General features: G+C 33.6%; 1 protein-coding gene across 2 annotated transcripts in view; it reads left to right on the top strand.

The window, feature by feature from the left end:
- Window positions 1–24170, top strand: part of LOC145247899 (medium-chain specific acyl-CoA dehydrogenase, mitochondrial-like) — a 79142-nt gene that overhangs the window by 33233 nt on the left and 21739 nt on the right. For both annotated transcript variants that reach the window (XM_080109522.1, XM_080109523.1), the window contains exons 3-7: window positions 3604–3701; window positions 15334–15403; window positions 17732–17832; window positions 18783–18863; window positions 23242–23481. In XM_080109522.1, the coding sequence (XP_079965648.1) occupies window positions 3604–3701; window positions 15334–15403; window positions 17732–17832; window positions 18783–18863; window positions 23242–23481 (590 nt within the window). The remainder of the gene's footprint in view (window positions 1–3603; window positions 3702–15333; window positions 15404–17731; window positions 17833–18782; window positions 18864–23241; window positions 23482–24170) is intronic.

Here is a 24170-nt window from a genome sequence, read left to right on the forward strand (position 1 = left end):
CCACATTATTAAAATTAATAACAATGGCAAGAAATTTGATAGTTTGTTTTCTTTTCTGGCTTAAAATTGTAAAAAAAATTTTATAAAATATTTCTGATAAGTGATGTACGAATAAAGCTGATAAGTTATTTAATTGTCGTGTGTGTGTGAGGGGGACATAATAGAAAAATACTTATATATACATTGTTTAATATAAGAAATTCTTTTGACACATCTTATTTTTTTTTTTTTAGTGCAAAAAATCGAAAATTGTCATATTGTTTTAGAAATGCAAATGACAGGCAAGAGTTAGGGCAAAATGCTGCTGATATTGACTCTGAATAATGTGATTCCAACAAGCAGATCTCAAAAGCAACATTTGAATGCGATAAGGTGTTTATTAAGTTAAAAAATCAAAGTGTAAACGAAAAACATGAATTTCATAAGAAACAAATTTCCCTTAAACTAAAAATCTTTTTATTTTTGTGTTTTTTTTTTATAATGGTTTCCAAATAAGCCACTATCCTGAGCGATAGAAAAATATTTATTCTGGCACAAAAGGATTTGAGCACCACAAACTTTGAAAGCTGCCATTTTTGCTTTAACAAAATGTGGGGACAGGAGGAGACAGGAAAAAAATATTCAACATCGGCTGACTTTTTTAATTTGAAAAAAGCTTTTAGAGTTGTTGTTGGGCATAAATGTTTTTTTGCTATTAATATCCAATTATTTTCTTTTTGACAGGCATAAAAAAAAGTAAATGTATTTGTTTTATTTGGCCATATTTTTTTTTAAGTACTCTTAAATGAAACTTTATTTTATACATTTAACATCAAAGTAAAGATTTGTTGACATGCATTTTTTGTATCGTAGGTTGCTGATATTTTTGTATCGTAGGTTGCTGATATTTTTTAGATCACCAGTTTGGGGGACAGAAAGTTGCGGCAAAACATTATTTTTGTATATTTTTTTTTACATGAGTGCCTCTTTAAACTGCCAAATAAGACATAAAGTTCTTGTTGCATATTATTTGTTTTTTAGATTTATCAGTTTCCAGATGTTGATATCAGGAGATTTGCTTGTTTCATAACATGTTATGGTCACCAGTGTGTAAAGTGGAAGAGCTTCTGTAATTTATGCGAAAGAAATCCTGTTTGTTGGGAGAACAGAGTTGTAACATTCACAAGAAATATATAATGTGGCTTCTCTTTCATAAATAATGAACTTTATTTAACTGGAAAATTTAAAGCAAGTTGGCTCGGCGTGCATGTATTATAGTAGGAAGTTGAGTGAGTGGCATTTCCTGTTGCCTCTCAAAGTGATGAGAAGCAATAGGAAATGCCACACGTCTATATTGATGTTTCATATTTGATGCATATCATCTTTGGGCAGAAATACAGGCTGCGGTTATGTTTGTATTTTATTTAGGATTCATTTTATTTTAAGATGTATAATATACAGTTACTTTCTTCGTCTTTTTATCTTCCATAGAGTAATTTGATTTGATTTCTTCCTTCCCGAGCACAATCATAACACTATGTATACATTAGTTCAAAGGGAGGTAATTCCTTCAAACTCGATGTAGTATTAATACAACTTTCATTATGAACCAAGACGTTGTAGACAAATTATATTTATCCAAGTTAATTTAATTACAAATAGTGTAGTAAAGCCTGGCCATTGAGGATGTACTGCATAGAAAAAAATGATATGAACATAATGTGAATATATAGAAATGATATGAAGATAATGTGAATATATAGAAATGATCTGAACATAATGTGAATATATAGAAATGGTATGAACCTAATGTGAATATATAGAAATGATATGAACATAATGTGAATATATAGAAATGGTATGAACCTAATGTGAATATATAGAAATGGTATGAACCTAATGTGAATATATAGAAATGATATGAACATAATGTGAATATATAGAAATGGTATGAACCTAATGTGAATATATAGAAATGATATGAACATAATGTGAATATATAGAAATGGTATGAACCTAATGTGAATATATAGAAATGATATGAACATAATGTGAATATATAGAAATGGTATGAACCTAATGTGAATATATAGAAATGATATGAACATAATGTGAATATATAGAAATGGTATGAACCTAATGTGAATATATAGAAATGATATGAACATAATGTGAATATATAGAAATGGTATGAACCTAATGTGAATATATAGAAATGATATGAACATAATGTGAATATATAGAAATGATATGAACATAATGTGAATATATAGAAATGGTATGAACCTAATGTGAATATATAGAAATGATATGAACATAATGTGAATATATAGAAATGATATGAACATAATGTGAATATATAGAAATGGTATGAACATAATGTGAATATATAGAAATGATATGAACATAATGTGAATATATAGAAATGGTATGAACATAATGTGAATATATAGAAATGGTATGAACATAATGTGAATATATAGAAATGGTATGAACATAATGTGAATATATAGAAATGGTATGAACATAATGTGAATATATAGAAATGGTATGAACATAATGTGAATATATAGAAATGGTATGAACATAATGTGAATATATAGAAATGGTATGAACATAATGTGAATATATAGAAATGACATGAACATAATGTGAATATATAGAAATGACATGATCATAATGTGAATATATAGAAATGGTATGAACATAATGTGAATATATAGAAATGGTATGAACATAATGTGAATATATAGAAATGGTATGAACCTAATGTGAATATATAGAAATGATATGAACATAATGTGAATATATAGAAATGGTATGAACATAATGTGAATATATAGAAATGATATGAACATAATGTGAATCTTAAAGATAAGTTTAAACCTGATAACTTCAGAGGAAGATTACATTTGCAAAGTATAGGTAGGTGTGTGCAGAACAGAAGACTTTGTTGGTGTGGTCACATTGAGAGAATGGATGAGTTCTTTGGTTAGTAAATATAGAAAAGTTAAGATACCATATCCAGTTCCCAGGGAAACATTGGAGGAATTGATAAAATAAATCTGAGAGAAAGGTTGGTAAATAAAGATTTGGTCAGAGATATCAATATCAACAAAGAGTCTTCTATCATCTAGTCGATCTTCCTCTGTAGGTATAAGTTTCTTTTAAGGAAAAGAAAACAATCAAATTTTTTTTTTAAATAAAAAAAAATGTCATCTAGCATTGTACCCTGTGTTAATTCTCCTAAAAATAAATAAAAAGTAGACATTAAAAAGAAAAAAAAAACATTTTAGATATTAGAAAAGAGGATCATTTTTGCAAATAAATTTAATTTAAATGATCACCCACTTCCAGACCACATCCGGCAGTAATAATTATATATTTCTGAATGAGAAAGTTTAAAATGTTTTGTTTTTTAATTTCTGATTTGCTACTTAGTAAGTTTTCAGATTGTTTACATATAATCATCTAAAGCAAAAAAGAAAAAAGGAATATTTTTTGTTTTTATGAATTAATTTTTAAATCACAATTTAAAAACAAAAAACAAAAGTAAGTTCGCTTTCTGAATATGTCATTTTGATTTTTATAAAATATATTGTTTGTATGTTTTTTTTAATTTAGCTTTTACAGAACAGCAGGAAGAATTTCGTCAGTTGGCACGTAAATTTGCCCAAGAAGAGATGATCCCTGTGGCACCACATTATGACAAGACTGGCGAGGTAGATTGGATCTTTTATCTCATAAAAACTAATATTTTTGGCACTACATTTGACATTAGGTTTGAGAAATTATTCTACAAGATTATAAATTTAAGCAAAGCAGCAAAAGTTACAATTATAATCTTTTCTATAAAATCATGAAATCCCTTTAAATTCTATTGGTGTCGCATAACGCGGTCATTGTCAAGATGACCCTACATTAATATTTTGATCAAAATCATATGTTGGCTTGCTAGCATCATTATTTGTGCATGTGCTGTCTGATGATAACTTTATTACAATTCTGGATTTTTTAGATGAGAGCTTGTTTTCATCACACTATTGTTCTTGTCATCTTTAGTGTTATTTGCGCAACGTTTCGGTCAGTGTAGCTTCTGACCTTTCTTAGCCATCTTGGAGTAAAAAGGAGAAAAGTTACTGGCTCTGTAGATGGTTTCATGTTCTTGGAGTTGTTTTTTTTTTCTTTGCTGTGGTTTCGTGTGTGTGTAAAAAAAAAAAAAAAAAAAAAAAAAAAAGAAAAATTGGTTGAGAAGGGGAGGTAAAAGTTTGACTGGATTGTTTCCCTTTAACGATTGAAATTTTAAGGAGGGGTTGTACAATTTTTATTTATATATATGCTTGATCTGCTTTAGTAATTTTTTCTTTCTTTCCTTTTTTTTTTTTTTTTTTAAGCATATGTGTCACTTTTAATCGTCTAATTTTCCATCTTGTATCCCTGTTAAATATTTTGATCTTGTTTCATAAAGGGAAGTGTATTCTTTTTTCTTTCAGATCATATAATCAGCTAGTCCTGAGTTTTCAACCCATGTCCCCCCCCCCGTGTCACAGTGTTATGGTGTTCTTCTAGCCTTATCTGTAGGAAGCGACTTGTCTCATCTCGAAACCATCTACAAAGCCAGTAACTTTTCTCCTTTCTTTTCCAAGATACCTAACGAGGTCGGAGGCTACACCGACCGCAACGTTGCACAAATAACACTCAAGATGCAAACAATAGTCTGATCAAAATAAGTAATAATTTTATTGCAATAAAATGCCACCTGACCCGTTTCCCATTGAGTTAATTCAATTTTAAGACGATCTTAAAAGATCAGCGATTTATTTGTCCTGATATCCAGTTACTTGATCATTTCCCATCTGCCTTGTTTCACTGAGGTTTCTACAAAGAGTCTTACAATATTGTATCTTCTCCAAAAAATGTTGTCAACCCAAGAAAAGATGACACTATGTTCACTTGCTTCATCAACTTCTAGCTCCCATGATTCTGCAGGATCAATCATTTGACCATTTTTCTGAAATTCTGAAATATTTTCCGTTTACAACATACCACCAAATTTATCTGAGCAAACATACTTTAGCTAATGTTTTTACTGTTAAATACCCAGGCCATGTGTACTGAAGTCATTTTGACAAGAAAGGCACCTGGCAATCGGATGCAAGAAACAACTTATGATATATGGTCAAGAGATAAAATAATTGTCAAATGTTCCAAAAGGTTATTTGAATTGAAATAATGCACTCGGCATCATGGAACCACTTGCACAGGAAGAAACAACATAATATAATCAATTGTCAAAAGATAAAATAATTGTTGAATGTACAAAAAGGCTATTTTACAAAAAATGCTCCTGTCATATGGAATCGACATGTAAATAGATCATAACAGTTAATACTACTAAGACTAAACTTCTTTCCTTTTACAATTCCAATAAACCTTCTTTACTATCATATTTCCCTTGAAGAGTTCGCAATTAAAGGATACTCTAACTTAACTTCTAAATCTGACCGCCAAGATCGCCATTATATGTGCCTATATTAAAGATGGCTTTCCATGTGGTAGGGACATTTCCAGAGAAGATCCTAACTTACTCTATATGTGCTTCCAGGTTGCATTAGCTCACACTACTGCATTTATATTTACTCTATATCGCCCCCACAACAGCGGAGTTACTATCTTTAAAGGCATATCTGAAAATTGACCAAGTCCTATCTGCTTATCCTTCAGCTAACATTCACGTATGTGGAGACTTCAATGTTTACAATGTGGAATGGTTAACCCACTCAAACAAGACTGATGAGGGGAGGTTCTGTCATGATTTCTCCATTGCTTATGACCTCACTCAGATTGTTCACGAACCCACCCGTGTGCCCAACACTGATGACCAGTATGCGAGTCTCCTAGACCTTTTTCTTACAACTTGCCCTGGACTATGTTCAGTTTCCGTTCTGTCTCTTCTTGGATCTTCCGACCACTCTGTTGTATCAATTAAGATAAAAATGAAATGTAATAAGTCCTCAGACATACCTCTCTCTCGTACAATATATCGATACATTATGGCTTACTGGGATAGCTTTGGTACATTTATATGAGATCTACCTCTGCGTTCCATGTTTAAAAAGGATGTGTCATCTATAGTATCAGACCTGACAGAATGGTTAATTATAGGTATAGACTGTTTCATATCCTCGAAAAAGTTCCAGCAAAAACCTAACAGCTAGCCATGGTTCTCTCCAGAATGTGCTGCTGCCATTGTGCACAGAAATCACTTTTTCCACTGCTTCCAACGTAATAGATGTATGGAAACTAAAGCCGCTTTCAGGACTGCCAGCAACCATTGTAAGAAAGTAATAAAGAACGCAAGAGAGTTGTATGCTCAGTCCGTCAAGTCCAAAGTAGCTGAGCAGCAGCTTGGTTCCCACCAGTTTTGGCAAATAGCAAACAAAATCTTGAACAGAAGCGTGTGCTCTATCCCAACTATCATCAATGGACCTGAGGTAATCTCGTCAGCATCGGACAAAGCCAAACTCTTTGCCAAAAACTTTGTAGCTAATTCTACCCTTTGCGACCAAGGCCACCAACCCCCAATATTTCCTCCTGTATCAGAAAACACGCTATGTGATATACAAATATCTGTTCGTGATGTTGCCAAGCTAATCAAAAACTTTGATTCCAGTAAAGCAACCGGCCCTGACGGTATTTCAATTATAGTACTCAAAAAACTTCAACCAGAACTAGCGCCGATACTTACAAAACTGTTTAAACGTTGTCTTAAGAAGAATTGCTTCCCATCATCCTGGAAAATCTCATCAGTATGTCCTGTACTTAAGAATTCAGGTGATCGCTCATCTTCCTCTCTGTACAAGCCAATAAGTCTCCTGTGCGTCATGAGTAAGTTGCTGGAATCTCTGTTAAATAGAGAAGTAATCAACCGTCTCAACAAAAATAACCTTCTTAGTGAAATGCAATATGGTTTCCGTTCTGCTAGATCTACAGCAGATGTGCTTACAGTTATATCTCATAGGATTAGCAAATCTCTCGACGGAGGCAACATTTCTAGGGCAATTGCTCTTGACATATCAAAGGCCTTTGATAGGGTATGGCATAAAGGTTTACTTCACAAGATCTCCAGCTATGGTATAGCTGGAAATGTCTTAATTATTAAATCATTTCTCTCTGATAGGTTCATAAGAGTAGTAGTTGATGGACAAAAATCAGAAGCTCACAGTATTAATGCTGGAGTCCCTCAGGGTTCCATCCTGGGCCCAACTCTCTGCCTGATTTACATTAATGATCTTCTAAATCACATCCTTACATCATTTGTAGACATTTATGCTGATGACACTACCATCTATGGTAGCACATCTAAGTCAGTAAACGACCAAGTTCTCTCTGATTCTCTCTCCTCTGATCTTGAGCACGTAGTACAATGGGGAAAGGAGTGGCTGGTTACTTTTAATGCATCTAAAACTAAGCTTCTCTCTTTACATCATCAACGTTCTGATCCCCATTTGGCATCAATTGAAATGAATGGCTCTCGTCTTGGAGACCATGTTTTGACAAGCTTCTGATCTTAAATGGAACACGTACATTAAATCTGTTGCTAAGGCCGCTGGAAAAATGGTGGGATCCTTCTATCGATACAGTAGATATCTCACTGCTGATGCAATTCTCTCTCTATATAAGAGCCAGGTACGTCCAAGAATGGAGTACTGTTGCCATATTTGGGCAGGAGTTGCTAGAAAGGACTTACCTTACCTTGATAGAGTTCAAAATGGACTCCGTTTTCCTGCTTTCCAGCTGACTACAATCTGATTATCTTCAAGTCCAACGTAAACAAGTTAACAAATTTACCGAATTTTCATTACTAACAATTACTATATTGTTCAATTGACTACTGTACACTTGTAACACCCTCTCTTATGAAGTTACATAAGGACCCCTAATCTTCGAAAACTTCGTAAAACTCGGCTCGTATCGTCTGGTACTTCAATAGGCATCACATTGAATCTGGTATGCTGAAAAATAACAAAACTCACGCAGGCAAGAAGGACAACAGATGCTTGAATTCTATTCTACTTCACAAAATATATTACAGATTTTTTTACAAATATATGGTTCAGTTCTTAGTAAGTTTTTAAGAGTCTCTCTTCGGAGATAGTCTCAGACAGGTTGGAGGAGGGGTGTGGCGGTCACATCTCAGAGAGCGGTATTGTTACTTCGAGTTTCGCACACACTCTCTGGCTGGAAACTGACTAATTTTGCGCGATACTAGCATTAGGTATCGGTGTGTGTTCGGGGTGGAACATCTCCAAGCCAATCAAATTACTCCACGAAATTGGAGAAAACCCCAAATTTTGCGGGTGTACAATTCGGCCATATCACTAATTTTGCAATCTGGGCTCAAAGTCAACATCTAATTCGCATGACCCCAGGGGTCATCAGCTGTCAGTCAGAACCCCCTGGCACTGACTCGTCAGGCCAGACAATATCAAGCCATTGTTCTAACATTTCCTGTTGTCAATTTTGAATAACAAAATATATATCTCTGACTTCCAAACAATAAAACAATTGTATATATTTTTACAATGAAATAAAATATATATTTATATCTTCTACTTTAAGTCTTTGGGATATCTTCTGTTGCCCGGGATCTATTAAAGCTATCTTAGCATACCCAGCTCCTAAATGAGGGGCAATTCGCTCCATCAAGTCGATCATGTTACACACTTTTAACCCTTATCCTCAAGTGGTCTTTGGGCCTTGATAAGTGGTGATGCTTATGTAAAAAAAAACAAAAAAAAACTAATAATATGCTGCTTGAGAGTCTTTGTTCAAATGCATTGATGTAGTATTCACAGATAACATGAGTTGGAATGAATACTTTGAAGACATTGCCAGGGCTGCTGCAATGAATGTGTACTCTCTCTACTGTGCTAGAAAATTACTCATACCTGACAGTATCTTGTACCTTTATAAAGCCACCATTCACCCATGCATAGAGTATTGTTACCACATGCAGGCTCTCCCTCTTAGACATGTTCAAAAAAGTCTCCAACCTAATAGGTCCTGCATTATCCATTGCCGCAATGTTGCATCCTTGTGCATGTTTTACAAATATTTTGATAGAATGTGCTTTGACGAACTCATAGCGTTTGTGCTCCCTTGATGTAAATACTAACCTGACAAGTGGCAAAATTTCACGACTTGAGTTTAGGTCTTTTAGATGCTGGAAAGCATTCTACTTAAATGTTTTTTTTTTTTTTCTTGGGCTGCTAGACTTTGTAATTTTCTCCCAGTCTCCTACTTCTCTCACTGTACTAACATGCAGAAATTTAAATTTGAACAGACATTGTACATTGTGCCCCTGTAGATATGGCCTCAAATAGTAACTTATGTTCACTTGGCAATATACTTTGCGCAGGTTAAATAAGAAGTAAAAAAAAAAATACATGCAGCTAAAATCCAGATGCACTGTGAGAAGGAAAACAAAATTGTCGTTCATTGAAACCACTGTCAACAAATGAAATAGTTAAGAGGGGAGGGCATAGCTATTTAGACAATGTCATCGCATGGGGGTGCTTGAGATGATCACAAATTGTTATATACGAGTAATAGCAATTCGGAATTAAGATTGGAAATTGGTTGACAATTTGGACCTGAAAAGAATCAACTTCTCACAGAAGAGATGTTGCGAGCCTGTCTCTGCTGTATCGTTATTTTCATGGCAAGTGCTCATCTGAGTCCCAATCTATGGTCCCCTCCTTGTCAAACATTCATGAGAAACACTCGTCTAGATGGAAACACTATCAATAATTTCCCCCACTCTTTATCTGTGCCTAAACCTAAACGTAGATTCTATGAACAAAGCTTTTTTTCTTAGAACTGCACACCTGTGGAATTCTCTTCCAATTGCCTGCTTTCCTGCTGACTACAATATGGTCATCTTCAAGTCCAATGTAAATAACTTTTTGATGAACTGTTTCCCTTAAGTAATCTAATTTACCAAATTTACACTTCCAACAATTACTATGATGATATCCCTTTGACTACTGTACACTCTTTAACCCTTATCCATGAGTGGCCTCTGGGCCTTGATAAATGGTAATTCCTTTAAAAAAAGAAAAAAACTATCAAATTCTTGTGTGTGTCTTAACAACCCACCATCCCTCAGCATCATCGACAATAAAAGTATATTTTCTGTGTTGTTAGTGTTGTGCTTAAAGAATGACAACAACAAAACAATATTAGCAAATACAAACCACACCATAGTTGATTAGAAAAATAACATTGATACTAGCACACATACTCATAAATATTTAGCATTTGTAAGACAACTGATTTCTGTTTGTGTATAATGTATTCCTAAAAAAATTGTGCATCTTAAATTCCCATCATGATTGGTTTAAGATCCATTTTTACATGCTGAAATGCATCGGGCACCTTTTAAAAATTGATTTCTAAACTAATCTATTTCTGGATAGGTCTTTATTTAACCCTCTTTCTTTCAAATCCATCCTTATTACTTCCATCCAGTTTTCCTTGACCTTGTCTTGTGAACTAATCTTGCTACTTCAACTGCTCTACACCCAAGTACTCTCATCCATTCTTTTAATGTGATTATACTAATAGTCTCCTGTTCTTCACATACATACCTATATTGTCCAGGTTTAATCTTCTGAGGTAATCTGGATCTAAGCCTTTCTTTAAGATTCATATTGCACATGAAAAGCAATATAACCAACCACTTCAGCTAAAATGAATTTGGAGAACTCTGGTAAATACAATAGTCATACTGTTTTTAATCAGGTTAAAAACCCTGGATGAAACCAGGAAAAAAAAAAGCTATCATGCACACCATTAAACAAATCAGATTACCAAATAATGCTTCTATCTACATAGTTGAATTACAAGCTATAAAAATGACACTATAATGATCAAGTGACCAAGGAAGGGAAATCTATATAATTATAAAACTCAAATGACCTTGTAATGAGTGTTGTAACCACACATCCGGTTTACGACTTCCGGTTGTGCATGCGTAAATAAACATAAACCCATAACAGCGTAAAAAAAATAAACACAAATTGCTACTTTTGCAGAATTTACCTGCGGACTAAAATATTAGCGTTATTATTTAGAAATTATTATTTAACATGGGAAGGGTGGAGATGTTTTGCAACTAATCTGTATTACAACTATACTGTTGCAATTTTCTTACAAATAAATCAACTTTGACCCGTTGACAACCATAAGAACAATTTACAACAGTGATTTCCCCACCACCTTCCTTTTTTTTTTTTTTTTAATTTATTCTCCATTTTTTAATACAACTTTCTTAAAAACATTCATTGTCTTTATTAGTTTTATTGACCTTATTATTAACATAAATTAAATATTTGACCCAATGGGTCATGAATGTTTGTTTAAAATAAATGAAAAGAGTTACATTTTATTTTCATTTTCTATTTAAAAAGCCATTCTTAACATGGGGAGAGTGTTTTTAACTATTCTGTACTTTCAACTAACAATTTCATTTAAAAAAGATATATAAAAATTTGAATTTAACTTGAAGTATTATGAGGGGCGTGCAATAAGCAATGCCCCTGACCTACTTCCCATAGCAGTAGAGCAACGAAACTTGGCACAGTTATTAGTCTTTCTCTACATAGGAACCACCCAGAGTTATGCATTTCTCCCATCGTTTGATGCAGCTCTGGAGACCGTTTTTGTAGAACACCCCAGGTTGGTCCTCCAACCACGACGTGACTTCAGAAATCAAGGCTGCATCATCTGGGAAACGCTTTCCTTTCAAAAACAACTTCATGGCTGGGAAGAGGTGAAAGTTAGAGGGTGCAAGGTCAGGAGAGTAGGGAGGATGAGGAGATTTCATAACTCTCACATGCTTCTGATCTGGTGACATGCGAGTTGTGGACCGGAGCATTGTTCTGCAGAAGGAGGGTACCTTTGCTGATCTTGCCCCGCCTTTTGATTTTGATAGCTTCCCTTAATTTCCTCAAAAGTGAAGCATAATAGGCACCTGTAATTGTGGTACCCATTGCCAGGAAATCTATCATCACTACTCCGCCCTGGTCCCAGAAGACTGAACATGACCTTGCCAGCGGAGGGCTGCTCTCTTGCCTTCTTTGTAGGTGGTGAGTCAAAGTGCTTCCACTGCATTGACTGGGCTTTGGATCATAGTGATGGACCCAGGTTTCATCCTGTGTAATCAGTCTTTTGAAAAACTTTCACTCATCTTCTTGGCACATCTCCAAATTCATCCTCGAGCACTTGACGCGTTCTCGCTTCTGGAATGGTGTGAGCAACATGGGAATCCATCTAACAGACACCTTATGCATATGCAAATGGTCATGAATGATAGTTTCCACAGACCCTGTACTAATCTTGACATCTTGGGCTATTTGGCAAATAGTAATACGTCGATCTTCCAAAATGGCAGCCTCAACTTGATGGACAGATGCCTCATCAATGGCAGAAGGGGGGGGGGGCAACCAGGTCTGGGAGCTGTTTCCACAGACTTCCGGCCATGTTTGAATTCACGATGCCAGCATTTTACAAGGTCATAGGTCATATGATGGGGCATTATCACCATAAGTTTCTTTCATTTCATCAATAGTCCTGTGGTGTGCGTCCTTTCAAATACAAAAACCCGGGTCACTGCTCAACATTCAACAGGCTCCATTTCACACCTGACTCAGTTCAAACACCTGTAAAACAGAAACCACAATTAGTTCAGAGCTGTAATTTGTCACATAACCCGTAGAGATATAAATCATTGCACATGCAAAATTTCAGCTAAATCAGACAACTGGAAGTGGGTCAGGGGCATTACGTATTGCACGCCCCTCGTATGGTATCTGTTCAGTGCACATTTACTTATAAATATGGCAAACCACTTATAATTCAATGGTTGTAATTTTTTTTCAAAAAAATAAACAATTATAAACAGAACTACTCATAGAAATCTATCTATATTCTTTTTTCATTTAAATATACTTTCATAGAAATGTTTCTGTTATGTCACAAAAACTATTTTCTTTAAGTGTCACGCTCATGCATTAATTCCATAGCTAATCTAAAATATTGACCCAATGGGTCACGGGTAGTCTAGTAAATTATATTCTCAGACTCTTTGTCTAGGCTGACAGCGATTGAGAGAGGAAACGGAAGTCATTTAATGTTTAAAAAGTAATAACTCTATCTGTAAGTCATCTTGCTTGATGAAAACATTTTAGACAGCAGAGTTGCGTACCCTTGAATTTTGGAACCAACAAATATGAAATATTTAATGGACATTCGTGCAGTAACAGCCAATTAAATACATCTTTATTTTAAAGTAATTTCTTTTCATTTGTAATCAAATATAATTATTATTTATTTATTTATTTATTTTTTTTACACAGTGATCACCACTTATCAAGGCCTGGAAGCCACTCAGGGATAAGGGTTATTGCAAGTACATTACGTTAGTGTGGAGATTTGATGAAGTGTTTACTTAAGGGGGTGGTTCATTAGGAATTTGTTAACATTGGACTTGAACACATCCAAGTTGTAGTCCGGTGGGAAGCAGGCAGACGGAACAGAGTTCCACAGGCGTGCAGTTCTAAGAAAGAAGCTTTGTTCATGGAATCCGCATTTTGATTTAGGCACAGATATAGAGTGGGGGAAATTTTTCACAGTGGATTCAGCTAGACGGGTGTTTTTCGTGAAAGATTGGCGAGGGGGGACCAGAGATTGGAGTTCAGACGAGCACCTGCCATGGAAATAACGATAAAACAAGGATAGGCTCGCAACGTCTCTTCTGTGGGAGAGAGGTTGCAGGGTAGAGAAAAGGGCATCCCCCACTAAGCCACGAAGTCTATTTTGTACTCTGTCAAGGCAGGATAGGCTGTTTTTAGCAGCTCCTGCCCAGATATGGCAACAGTATTCCATCCTTGGACGTACTTGGCTTTTATATAGATAAGCATTTAGCAAATTACCATGATTTCACACCTCAAACAAAGCACACTGTCACTGAGATACTGTGAATTAGGAGCCAGATTTATAGTAAGGGGCATCCTAGGTTCAGGAAGTTCTGTAGCGAGATATGTATTTACATTACATTTAAATTTCTGCATGTTGATATAGTTAAGGAAATAGAGCAGGGATGAAATTCTAAAGGTAAGCAGCTTGAGGAAAGAAACGATTGTTAGAAAGTTTTCTGACATCTCTGAATTTCTCCAGTGAAGGGATGGGATTTTTCCGCTTATCAATTTGGTTGGGTTTTCTTACAGTGATAAGGTACAAGTGCGTTAAGTTCATCGGAGCACATTTCATAAGACAAGCACAGGAATGCAACATTGTAGTTATGAGACTTGAGTTTGGTATACAATGCGGTCTCTATTAGGTTATGATTTTTTTGATTTTTTAGTTCTTGAGTTACTAGATGTAGACCAGTTGAAGTAACAGGAATAGTTCACAAGGACGAGAAAAACGTGGATGGAAGTGATAAGGATGAATTTGACAGAAACTGACTTTGTAGAAATATAGGATACTGGCAGATGTGAGAAGTTTTCTAGCCTGGTAGAGAGAGCCCATCTTGGCAGTATTTTCTATATATTTATTTCAATTGATATTTTACCTGTGGATTTTAGTCTGAGGAGTTTGAAAATTAGACTCAGAAGGCTCGTCTATATGACACCACCATCATGTTCTAGTTTATAAGTTGGGGGAAGGGATAATATATGTAACAAATGGACTTGGATAAACTTATTAATAAGTTTATTAAAAGAAAATCTACTAACATGTAATTAATTTGTATTAAGTAGGTATCACAACCCAGTCAAATTTAGAGTGTGAAAATAGGCCAATATATTGTAATTCCTTTTTTTTAATATCTTTACTTTTTGTGTTACTTTGATAAAAAATTGGATGTAAAAAAAAATTATCTTTTTGCTTTTATAAATATAGTTCTTTCTCTTGTGTTAAGTGTTTGTTATTATTTCAAGTAAAGTCACTATTTTCAATGACAATAATTATTCTGCAACATAATTCTCTCTGGTAGCTGAAAGTCATGTTTGTAGAAGACGTGGATACATTGAATCCGTATGTAAAATCCTGATATTTATAGACTTAGATAAATGTGGCATTATATTACAAAACAAAATATTTCAGGTGGTTATGGTCTCGACACATCTCATGAGCTAATATTGTGAGAAAGGAAATTAATATTTAATTGGATATTATGTCAGACAATAGAGTGTAGCAGGCTCAATGCTAGTTTAAACAATATAGACCATTTGCATTTTTTTTCACTATTTCTTTTCATTATCAATATTTTCTTTTATTTATATTTAGTATCCATGGCCTATTATCCATAAAGCATTTGAATTGGGTCTTATCAACACTCATATTCCTGAAAAATATGGTAGGTTTTTTTTTTGTTTTTTTTACTTCATACATCTTCTCACATTTACATTAAGTAGATCATGAATGTGTTTGAGTTGAATCTGAGGTACATCCCACCTGCCTTTTCATTTTCTCTGGAAATGGCAATTCACAGCTATAGAATAAAATTGTCAGATCAAATATTGGTGAAATATATCATCTATATATTAATACAATAGCGTGTGTGTGTTATTTTGTGTGTCGCACTTACATCTTTTTTCTTCTGAGTGACTATTTCTATACCACACCATTTCTTGTAATAAATAATTTTGCCAAGAATTCTTCATAAGTTTTGGTTTCAGTTTCAATTACAGCTGAAGGAACTAAATTATCTTTTTTTTTCTTCATAAGTCTCGGTTTCAGCTTCAATTCAAGCTGATGCACCTAAATCACGTGGACATATTTTTTAATTTTTGAAATCACAACTTTATAATATATAAGAATCGATAAAAAAAAATTGACTTTATAAAAATTTATACGAAATCTGCATAAATTATCATAATTAAGCATATTTTATGACCAGACTACACCGGGCGTCCATGCTAGGTTAGATAAATACTTTTGTACATATCAGAATTATGTTTTTAAGTACATTCAACTAATTAGCATAATTAAGTTTAATTTTAACAGCTTCAAGTAGAAGCATCATAAAAATAGTTTTAAAAAAAAAAAATGGGAGGTAAGGCTTTATCATCAAGCGAAATATCATTCTGATTGACATTATCATTTGTCATCATTACACTGTGAAAAATCCAAGATGGCAACTACGACACAATTCAAAGAAATAATTAACTAATTATGGCTTGTAGCATATGAAATGAAAGGAAATTTTGTACAGATTACAATTATGTTTTCAAATACATTAAACTAATTAGGATAATTAAATTTCATTTTAACCGCTTCAAATTACTATTTTGTCATTGTGGAGATTTCAAGAGACTTTGCGGCCATGTTTTTTGAACAGAATAAACATTTACAATACTAAAAATTTATTGAGGTAAGTAGAAAAGTAATTTGTCTTTGGTAACATTTATTTGTTATATATTTGTTTTTTGACCACTTTTTCATACCTCTGTGAATTGTAAAACAAACCCAATGAAAGTTATTCTTTTATTTAACTAGATAAGTGGCTTGTGCGTTTTAACTCATTTAAAAGCATTGTTGGTCATTCTTTTTCAAAAAATTTATTTTTAAAAAATCTTCTTTTCCTTTCCATAATTAAAAACTTATGTTTTCTAAATAACAAAAATAAAATGAATACTTTGTAAGTTAGTTGACAAAGCGTCAACTGTGAGAGATTCTAACTTTTAACTGGAAAGACATGTGTTGTGTTCAAATTCTGTAGCAAAGACAATTCTTTTCTCTGATTAGCTAAAACAACTAGAAACGTCGTTGACGGGTACAACTTCTGCTTCAAGTATTTATGTGACCAAACCCTAACCATTTATTTGCAAAAAGTAATCTACCTAAATAAAATATGCTATGCTGGCATGTTTCATTAATAGTCGGATTTAAATAGCAATTTCTTCAACTATACAAATCACAATAAAAATATTAAAATACCATTTTTAAGTAAATTTTATTGTGAATCCAGTTATATAAGTTTTATTTTGATGGAGGTAGGAGAAATGTACTTATTACTGATTTAAAGACTATGAGTGTCAAATTAAATAGCAGTGTACACCTTATCCAGTGCTGAACGTTATAGTGTCTGGTATTGCGAATTCTATCATTATTTTCATGATGGGTGTTTTACTGACCGACAATCCCTGCCTATGAAATGAAACCTTCACAGTAAGTTATTTTATTTATTGCGGACTATTATCCTCCTCTTTCTTAGTTGTTTCATGACGTTTCGGCCAACTATTACTCTGGCCTTCGTCAGGTGGTAACCGCGACTGGATAGGAACTCTGAACCTCCTAACTGCATTTCAGCAATTACTGCCATCCATAGTTGTTGTCGTCTCACCACGTTTTGGCCAAGTAAGCCTCTGCCCAGCTTTTGGTAGGATTGAAACCACTATCTTCATTCGGTACGGACGCGGCCATGGAAGATCAGGTAATAAACGTGGATTTATAAGACCAAAAAATCCAACCTTGATCGCCCCTTCGAGGCCCATGGCGCAGTGGATAGACGAATTTCTACGGTCCCAGGTGAGAATGTCTGAAGATAGCAGTTTCAATTACCTTTATTTTGCAGACTCCACCATAGCTCGGAATTAATGCAAAAACAAAAGCAGATACAATTATTTTTGAGAATTAACAATTGTTAAAATTTTTCTTATTGTTTCTCTCTGCTTGTTTTTAGGTGGATTAAATTTGGGTATTTTGGATGCTTGTCTGATGACAGAAGAACTTGCTTATGCCTGCTCAGGTATGCAAACAGCCATTGAAGCTAATTCTCTCGGGGTAAGTATGGCAAATATTTTAATAATCGTATTTTGAAATTTTTGAGATAGGATTGATAATTTGCATTATTGTTCTCATCTTGGATTTTATTCTTACATTTCAGCTGATATAATCTCCGACCTTCTTCAGATGTATCTAGAATCTGTATAGAATTTTAAATGGAATCCTTTATTTAATTGATAACAGTATTTTTATTCTATTCTTCATGGTCATGATTTCTACCTAGTCATAGCTGATAGAATGAGAACAAATTACCTTCATGGATTAAATAAAAAGCTCTATTTGAAATTCTATAGATTCCTCAAGTTAAACAAAGATTCCAGAGTTTGACACAACATACCTGAAGAAGGTTAGAGGTTACATTCCATAATCTAATATTTTAGATTATTCAAAAACCGCCTGAAAATGCTTTGAGTAATTTTTGATTAGAACAAATTCATTTGATTTTTTTTTTTTTATGTTTTCCTTTTGAGACTGAGAGCAAGATGTCAGCATCTGCCTCTTTCTCGAACAACATCTAGATGAGTTACTGCCTATCATTCGTATATATAACAATGGAACGCTGCAATCCACATTCCTTGACTCTGATTGTTCCCAGGCAAGTGTTGAAAAAAGATTTTTTAACACTTAAATGAGGAAGATTATGTTCCTCACCAAATAAAACATAGATGGTAAATATGCAAGTTTTAATGAATGCTTCTCAAAGAAACACTAGGTCTTTGATGTAATCCAGATTTTTATGTTGGCAACTAACTTCTTCAGCTCATTGTAGACTTTGACTATCTGAGGAATTTTAATAACTTATCTACATGGTGGTTTATGAATTGTCTTGTTATTGGACTAGGGCAGTAATGGATTTATTCACATAAATTATAAATTAAACAATAATTTTGCATGGTCCTTCTTTAATACATGTTGCATATATTTTTGTATAATTTTTTGGTTTTTAGCAAATGCCTGTAATTTTATCTGGCAATGATGAGCAAAAGAAAAAATACCTTGGCCGAATGACAGAAGAACCTTTAATGTGTGTAAGTATAAAAAAACTTATCAGTTTTTATTTTGCAAAAATCTTTTTTGCCCAAGACTTTTTATTTTATTTTTTTTTTTTTAGTATTTTTTTTAAGCAGAACTAATTCACTTGTTTCTTCTTTTTTAATACTTCTGAACTTAACAATGAAAAACTTTGTTTTAAATGTATAGAAGTTTATAAATTCTTAAAGATGCAGTTAGCTAAAAAATGTTAATTTTTATGTAAAGTCTGTAAATATTTCAGTTGTGTAAACCTTTTCATTCGAATTTTTAGGTTTAGGAGTTTTCATTAGTTGTATTGTTATTCAAACTTATTCTCCTTACAGTTGCTAATTTTTGTTTTGACTACATTTAGGTCGATTTTTTTTTTTTTTTTTTTTTTTTTTTTACTGTACTAGCAGTTCAGCCTTGCTTTGTTCGGGCCTTATGTACTGTTCATAACTTTATGTGCATATGTGTATGTATTAAAAAGTTTGATTCATATCCAGGTAACCTACATCTAAAATTTGAAGTGTTTAGACCCAAAATTGGTGGAAGAGTTTGGTAGAATCTGCAAAGGTCAATTTTTCAACTTTGTCCTCTTGCCAGTCAAATTTTTGCTCAAAAACTGATTAAAAGACTTGCTGCATGTCTGAATACTCTTTACATAATATTTCAAATGTTTAGACCCAAAATTGGCTGAATAGTTTGCTGGAGACCGAATAGGTCAGATCTTTTGAACTTTGACCCCTTGGCAGCCAAACTTTTAGCCAAAAAACCGATTAAAAAGCTTGCCCTATGTCTGAATACACTTTATATAAAATTTCAAATGTTTAGACCAAAAATAAACTGTGGAGGTCAATTTTTTTGTATTTTGACCCGAATTTTGACCCCTTAACATTTATTGCTTTGGGCTCAAATCAAATTAAAAAGTTTGATCTATGTCCAAGTAACCTACAACTAAGATTTCAAGTGCTTAGATCCAAAATTGTTGGAGGAATTTGATAGTTTTCAAAGGTCAAATCGTTGAATTTTGATCACTTGACAGCCAAATTTCTGAACAAAAACCGATTAAAAAGATTTTCCCAAATCTCAATACCCCTTATGTCAAATTGTGAGTCTGTAGACTGAAAATGTACAGAGTAGTTTGGTAGGGAAATATACACACACACAATTTCACTTTTATAGATATACTAGCATTTCAGCCCGGCGTTGCCTAGGTGTTTGGATGTGTCTGTTGAGCAAAACAAAAGTGTGTATCTGTCTGTGTACATTTCTCTACGCAATAACTCTGTCAATTTTCAGTCTACAGACTCGAAATTTGATATACAAGGTAGTGAAATTTGGGAAAAATCTTTGTAATCGTTTTTCGGCCAGAAATTTGGCTGTTAAGGGGTTAAAGTTCAATGATTTGACCTTTGAGAACTCTACTAAACTCCTCCGCTAATTTTGGGTATAAACAATTGAAATTTTAGATATGGGTTCCTTGGACATGGATCTAACTTAATAACTTGATTTGAGCCCAAAACAATAAATGTTAAGGGGTCAGAATAGGGGTCAAAGTTTAAAAAAATTTGACCTCTGTGGTCTCTACCAAATTACTCAGACAATTTCTGGTCTAAACATTTGAAATTTTACATAAAAGGTATTCAGAGATAGGGCAAGCTTTTTAATCTGTTTGGGTAAAAAATTTGAGCTACCAATATATAAATGTATGTATGTATGTTTGCATGTCTGCCTAAAACTTTCGACAGTCGACGGATTTTCTCAAGATCAGTATCGTTTTGAAACTCAACCCTTCAGACGACAAATACCGAAAAATTGGCTAAAAACATTAATTTCTTCACCCTCAACTGGGCACTTTTTTACAGGGAGGGGTGCTTTTTTTCGCCGATATTTTCAAAAGTCTTCCTCTCTTTTCGATTATCTAGCCTTAATTTAAACCTACATCACTTCCAGTTTGATGGTGGTCATAATAGCAAAGACGTCACGTTTTTTTTCACGTTTTTTTCATGTTCTTTTCCTCCTTAGCAGTACGGGTTCAAGCCTGCCTTCCTACTATCACTTTTTTGTTTTGCTCAACACACACCTCCAAACACCCGGGCAACACCAGGCACTCATGCTAGTTATAAAATAAAATAGTCAATTTGAAACCGCAACAGACAGCCATGTTTTTTTTTTTTAATTTTTGGAGAAGAAATGGTTTTAATGATTTTTAATTAATAAAGAGCGACTATAAAGGAAGGTATTTGTTTCTCATTAATTAATGCTTGTAAATGATTTTTTTTTTGTAACACTGGACGTACGGACAAGTAAATTAATATTTAGATATTTGTTTCTCTCCTCCATGTTATTGACATAATAGATTGTTTATTTTAACATTAACATTGTTTCTCTCCTCCATGTTATTGACATAATAGATTGTTTATTTTAACATTAACACATGAACATTTTCATGAAATTGTATTTTTTGTAAATCTAAATGCAAAAATGAGTACAAAAAGGATTTCAAAGGTCAAATGATTATATGCGGATTGCATGTACGGAAAAGAACAGACCAAAAGACAGTATTTTGTGCTTTGTTCTCCGATGTCAAACAAATCAGAAATTAAAAACCAGCACTCTACAGTTTAGACTTTATATGAACCCAAACTGAAGATAAGGCAATAAAAAATGACTTCATTTTTCTAATGATTTTCATGAATGTTGTTTGTCTTTCATGAGAATAAGAAAATGAAGCTGTTCTCTTAATTTTTTTTTTTTAATCTCTTGTATTTGGTGATGATAGAGATTAATACTTACTAGATCAGAAGCATCAACAGTGTCTTGCTTTTCAAGTGGCCATTTACAAGAGGGAAGAAGTGCATGTTCAGAGTTATGGGTTTTTGTAGGTGTTTGCATGTCTCGACACTGATCCGTTTTAAAAGACAAGGTACAATGAGAGTGCATGAGAGATTGATGCATTGATAAAACCATTTACTTAGTTTTATTCCAATGTTTAAACATTGCTATGCAACAAACGATTCCTTAGTTTTTATATTTTCATAAAGGAAATTTCAACAATTATTAGAATGTTAATTCCATTTAATTCACCTTAACTAATGGATTTCCATTCCCTTAACTAGAAATTGCTACTGGCTGAACCATTGCCAAAGTTATGTTTCTGAATTTTTTAGATAAAATTGAATAATCGTATTGCCACGAGTCTTTGTGATATAGTCGATGAAACTCTTCTAGAGGTGAAGGTACAATCCTTAGATTGACACTCGAAATACAACTGCAAATTACTTTTTATTTTTACTCCGTCAGATGCATGCTACTCACATGGATTAAATAAATTGAAATTCTGTGCGAATTCCCAAGTTTGACAAAGATCCACCTGAAGGTCAGTGATTACATTGACCAAAACGTGAAAATAACACTCAAGATGAGAACAGTAATCGGAAGAATGCTAATAATTCAAGAATCTAAGTGTTAAAGTTTGAATACTTTACGTTACATGACTACATCTGCTTTATCTTCTATTATATGTTGGACGCTAATACTCTTGATAAAGGCATCCTCTGTCCTTCTAGGGTTAAAATAGCAACTTATGTTCAATTGATCATATGCATTAAATTGCTTACAATATGAATTGTTATTGCTGCAAGGATGTTCATTATTAATGATACATCACATGATAAAAGATGGCAATAAATAATACTTATGGAAATTAAAAATATCACCTAAATATTATGACGTTTATAGTGGGAGTAAAAGTTTCATACATTTCTTAACTTTCCCAGACAATTTTGGTATATGTATCGTCATAGTATACAAGAAAGTCATTTATAGGAGATATTGTTTTGACATTCAATGATTCTAAAACGGTTGCTATACTGTAAAACAAGCCAAAATAAAAATTTCATAAGTCTCACTTCAGTCATATGATTTACTTGATTCGAAAAGAATGATGTTCTATGTACATATATATCTACACTCAAGTTTATTGCTACTAATTATGTTTTTGATAAAATTTAGGATTTAATCATATTTTAACTGCAGTCAAAGGATTGGCTGACAGCATGAAATTTTCCCAGCATAGAGGTTGTCCTAAGGATTAATCAGCTCTGCTGGTACAATCATATGGAGCATTCATCTGCCTGGATAAACTATTGCAAAAGGATATATGTCTTGGATCACCGGAAGTTTGGCCGGTCAAGGAAACTTGGCAACAAGTGATTAGACATGACGATGCGGTGTAGACAAATTGAAGTGCGAGCTTGCAAAATATGGAGGAAAAAACATCTAACCCTAAGACAAACTAAAAGTGACATTAATGAAAATTCAAAATATTTTACTTTTTGAATCTGGAGAAAAATATTTAAATTATTTTTAATTTCTTATTTTTGCTGACAGGCGTACTGTGTGACTGAACCTGGTGCTGGATCCGATGTGGCTGGAATCAAAACACGGGCTGTGAAAAAGGGGAATAATTATGTGATTAATGGACAGAAAATGTGGATTACAAATGGAGGCGTGGCTAATTGGTATTTCCTTCTGGCTAGGTCGGATCCTGATCCAAAATGTTCAGCAGGAAAAGCTTTCACTGGTTTTATAATCGATGCTGATTCACCTGGCATTACGATTGGTAGAAAAGTGAGTATTAAACTCGTTTAACGATCAATAACAAAATTAATGTAAACCCGGCATCTCTTAAGCATGCTCCTAGTGTCAAAAGCATGAAAGCAAGTGTTCAGAATGAGCAGGTGGATTTTCAGTTCAACAGGGTTACAGACTTGAAAAGTCTTTGACTTTTGCCCTTTGCCTTGAAAAGGCCTTATTTCTATTATTACCTTGAAAAATCCTTGAAAATAAGGAAAATGTCTTGAAAAGAAAAGCCTTGAAAATTGTATTCTTTATGTCCAGTAAAAATTTTTGTCGAAATAGTAAAAAAAAAAAAAATTTAAATAAATCTCCCTTTATTTTTGTTTTCATTTATAATTTAATTTTTTGCGGGGAGAGGAGTAGTGGCTGCTGCCATAAATAAAAATGATTGCCCCCCCCCCCCCTCTAAAAATATTTCCTTCTGCAGATAGGACTCGCCAATGGTAAATAATCTGTGATAACCTAAAATGACAGGCCGAATAAAATGGTTGGTTGGTTGTTTTTGTTTTACGGCATATCAACCCTTTTCAGGTCATTTAATGCCGAATCCAGTTATTTTGAAGAATTTTTTTTTTTAATAGAATATATATTTTTTTCAAGTCGGTTTCTATTTAACCCATAGTTGGGACCCTAACAGGTACTACCACTCCGAGTCAGAGTGAACCTGGGAGCAATGGCAA

This window comes from Euprymna scolopes, chromosome 26 (assembly GCF_053919585.1).
Source record: "Euprymna scolopes isolate OS-2025 chromosome 26, ASM5391958v1, whole genome shotgun sequence".
NCBI classification, from domain to species: Eukaryota; Metazoa; Mollusca; class Cephalopoda; order Sepiida; family Sepiolidae; genus Euprymna; species Euprymna scolopes.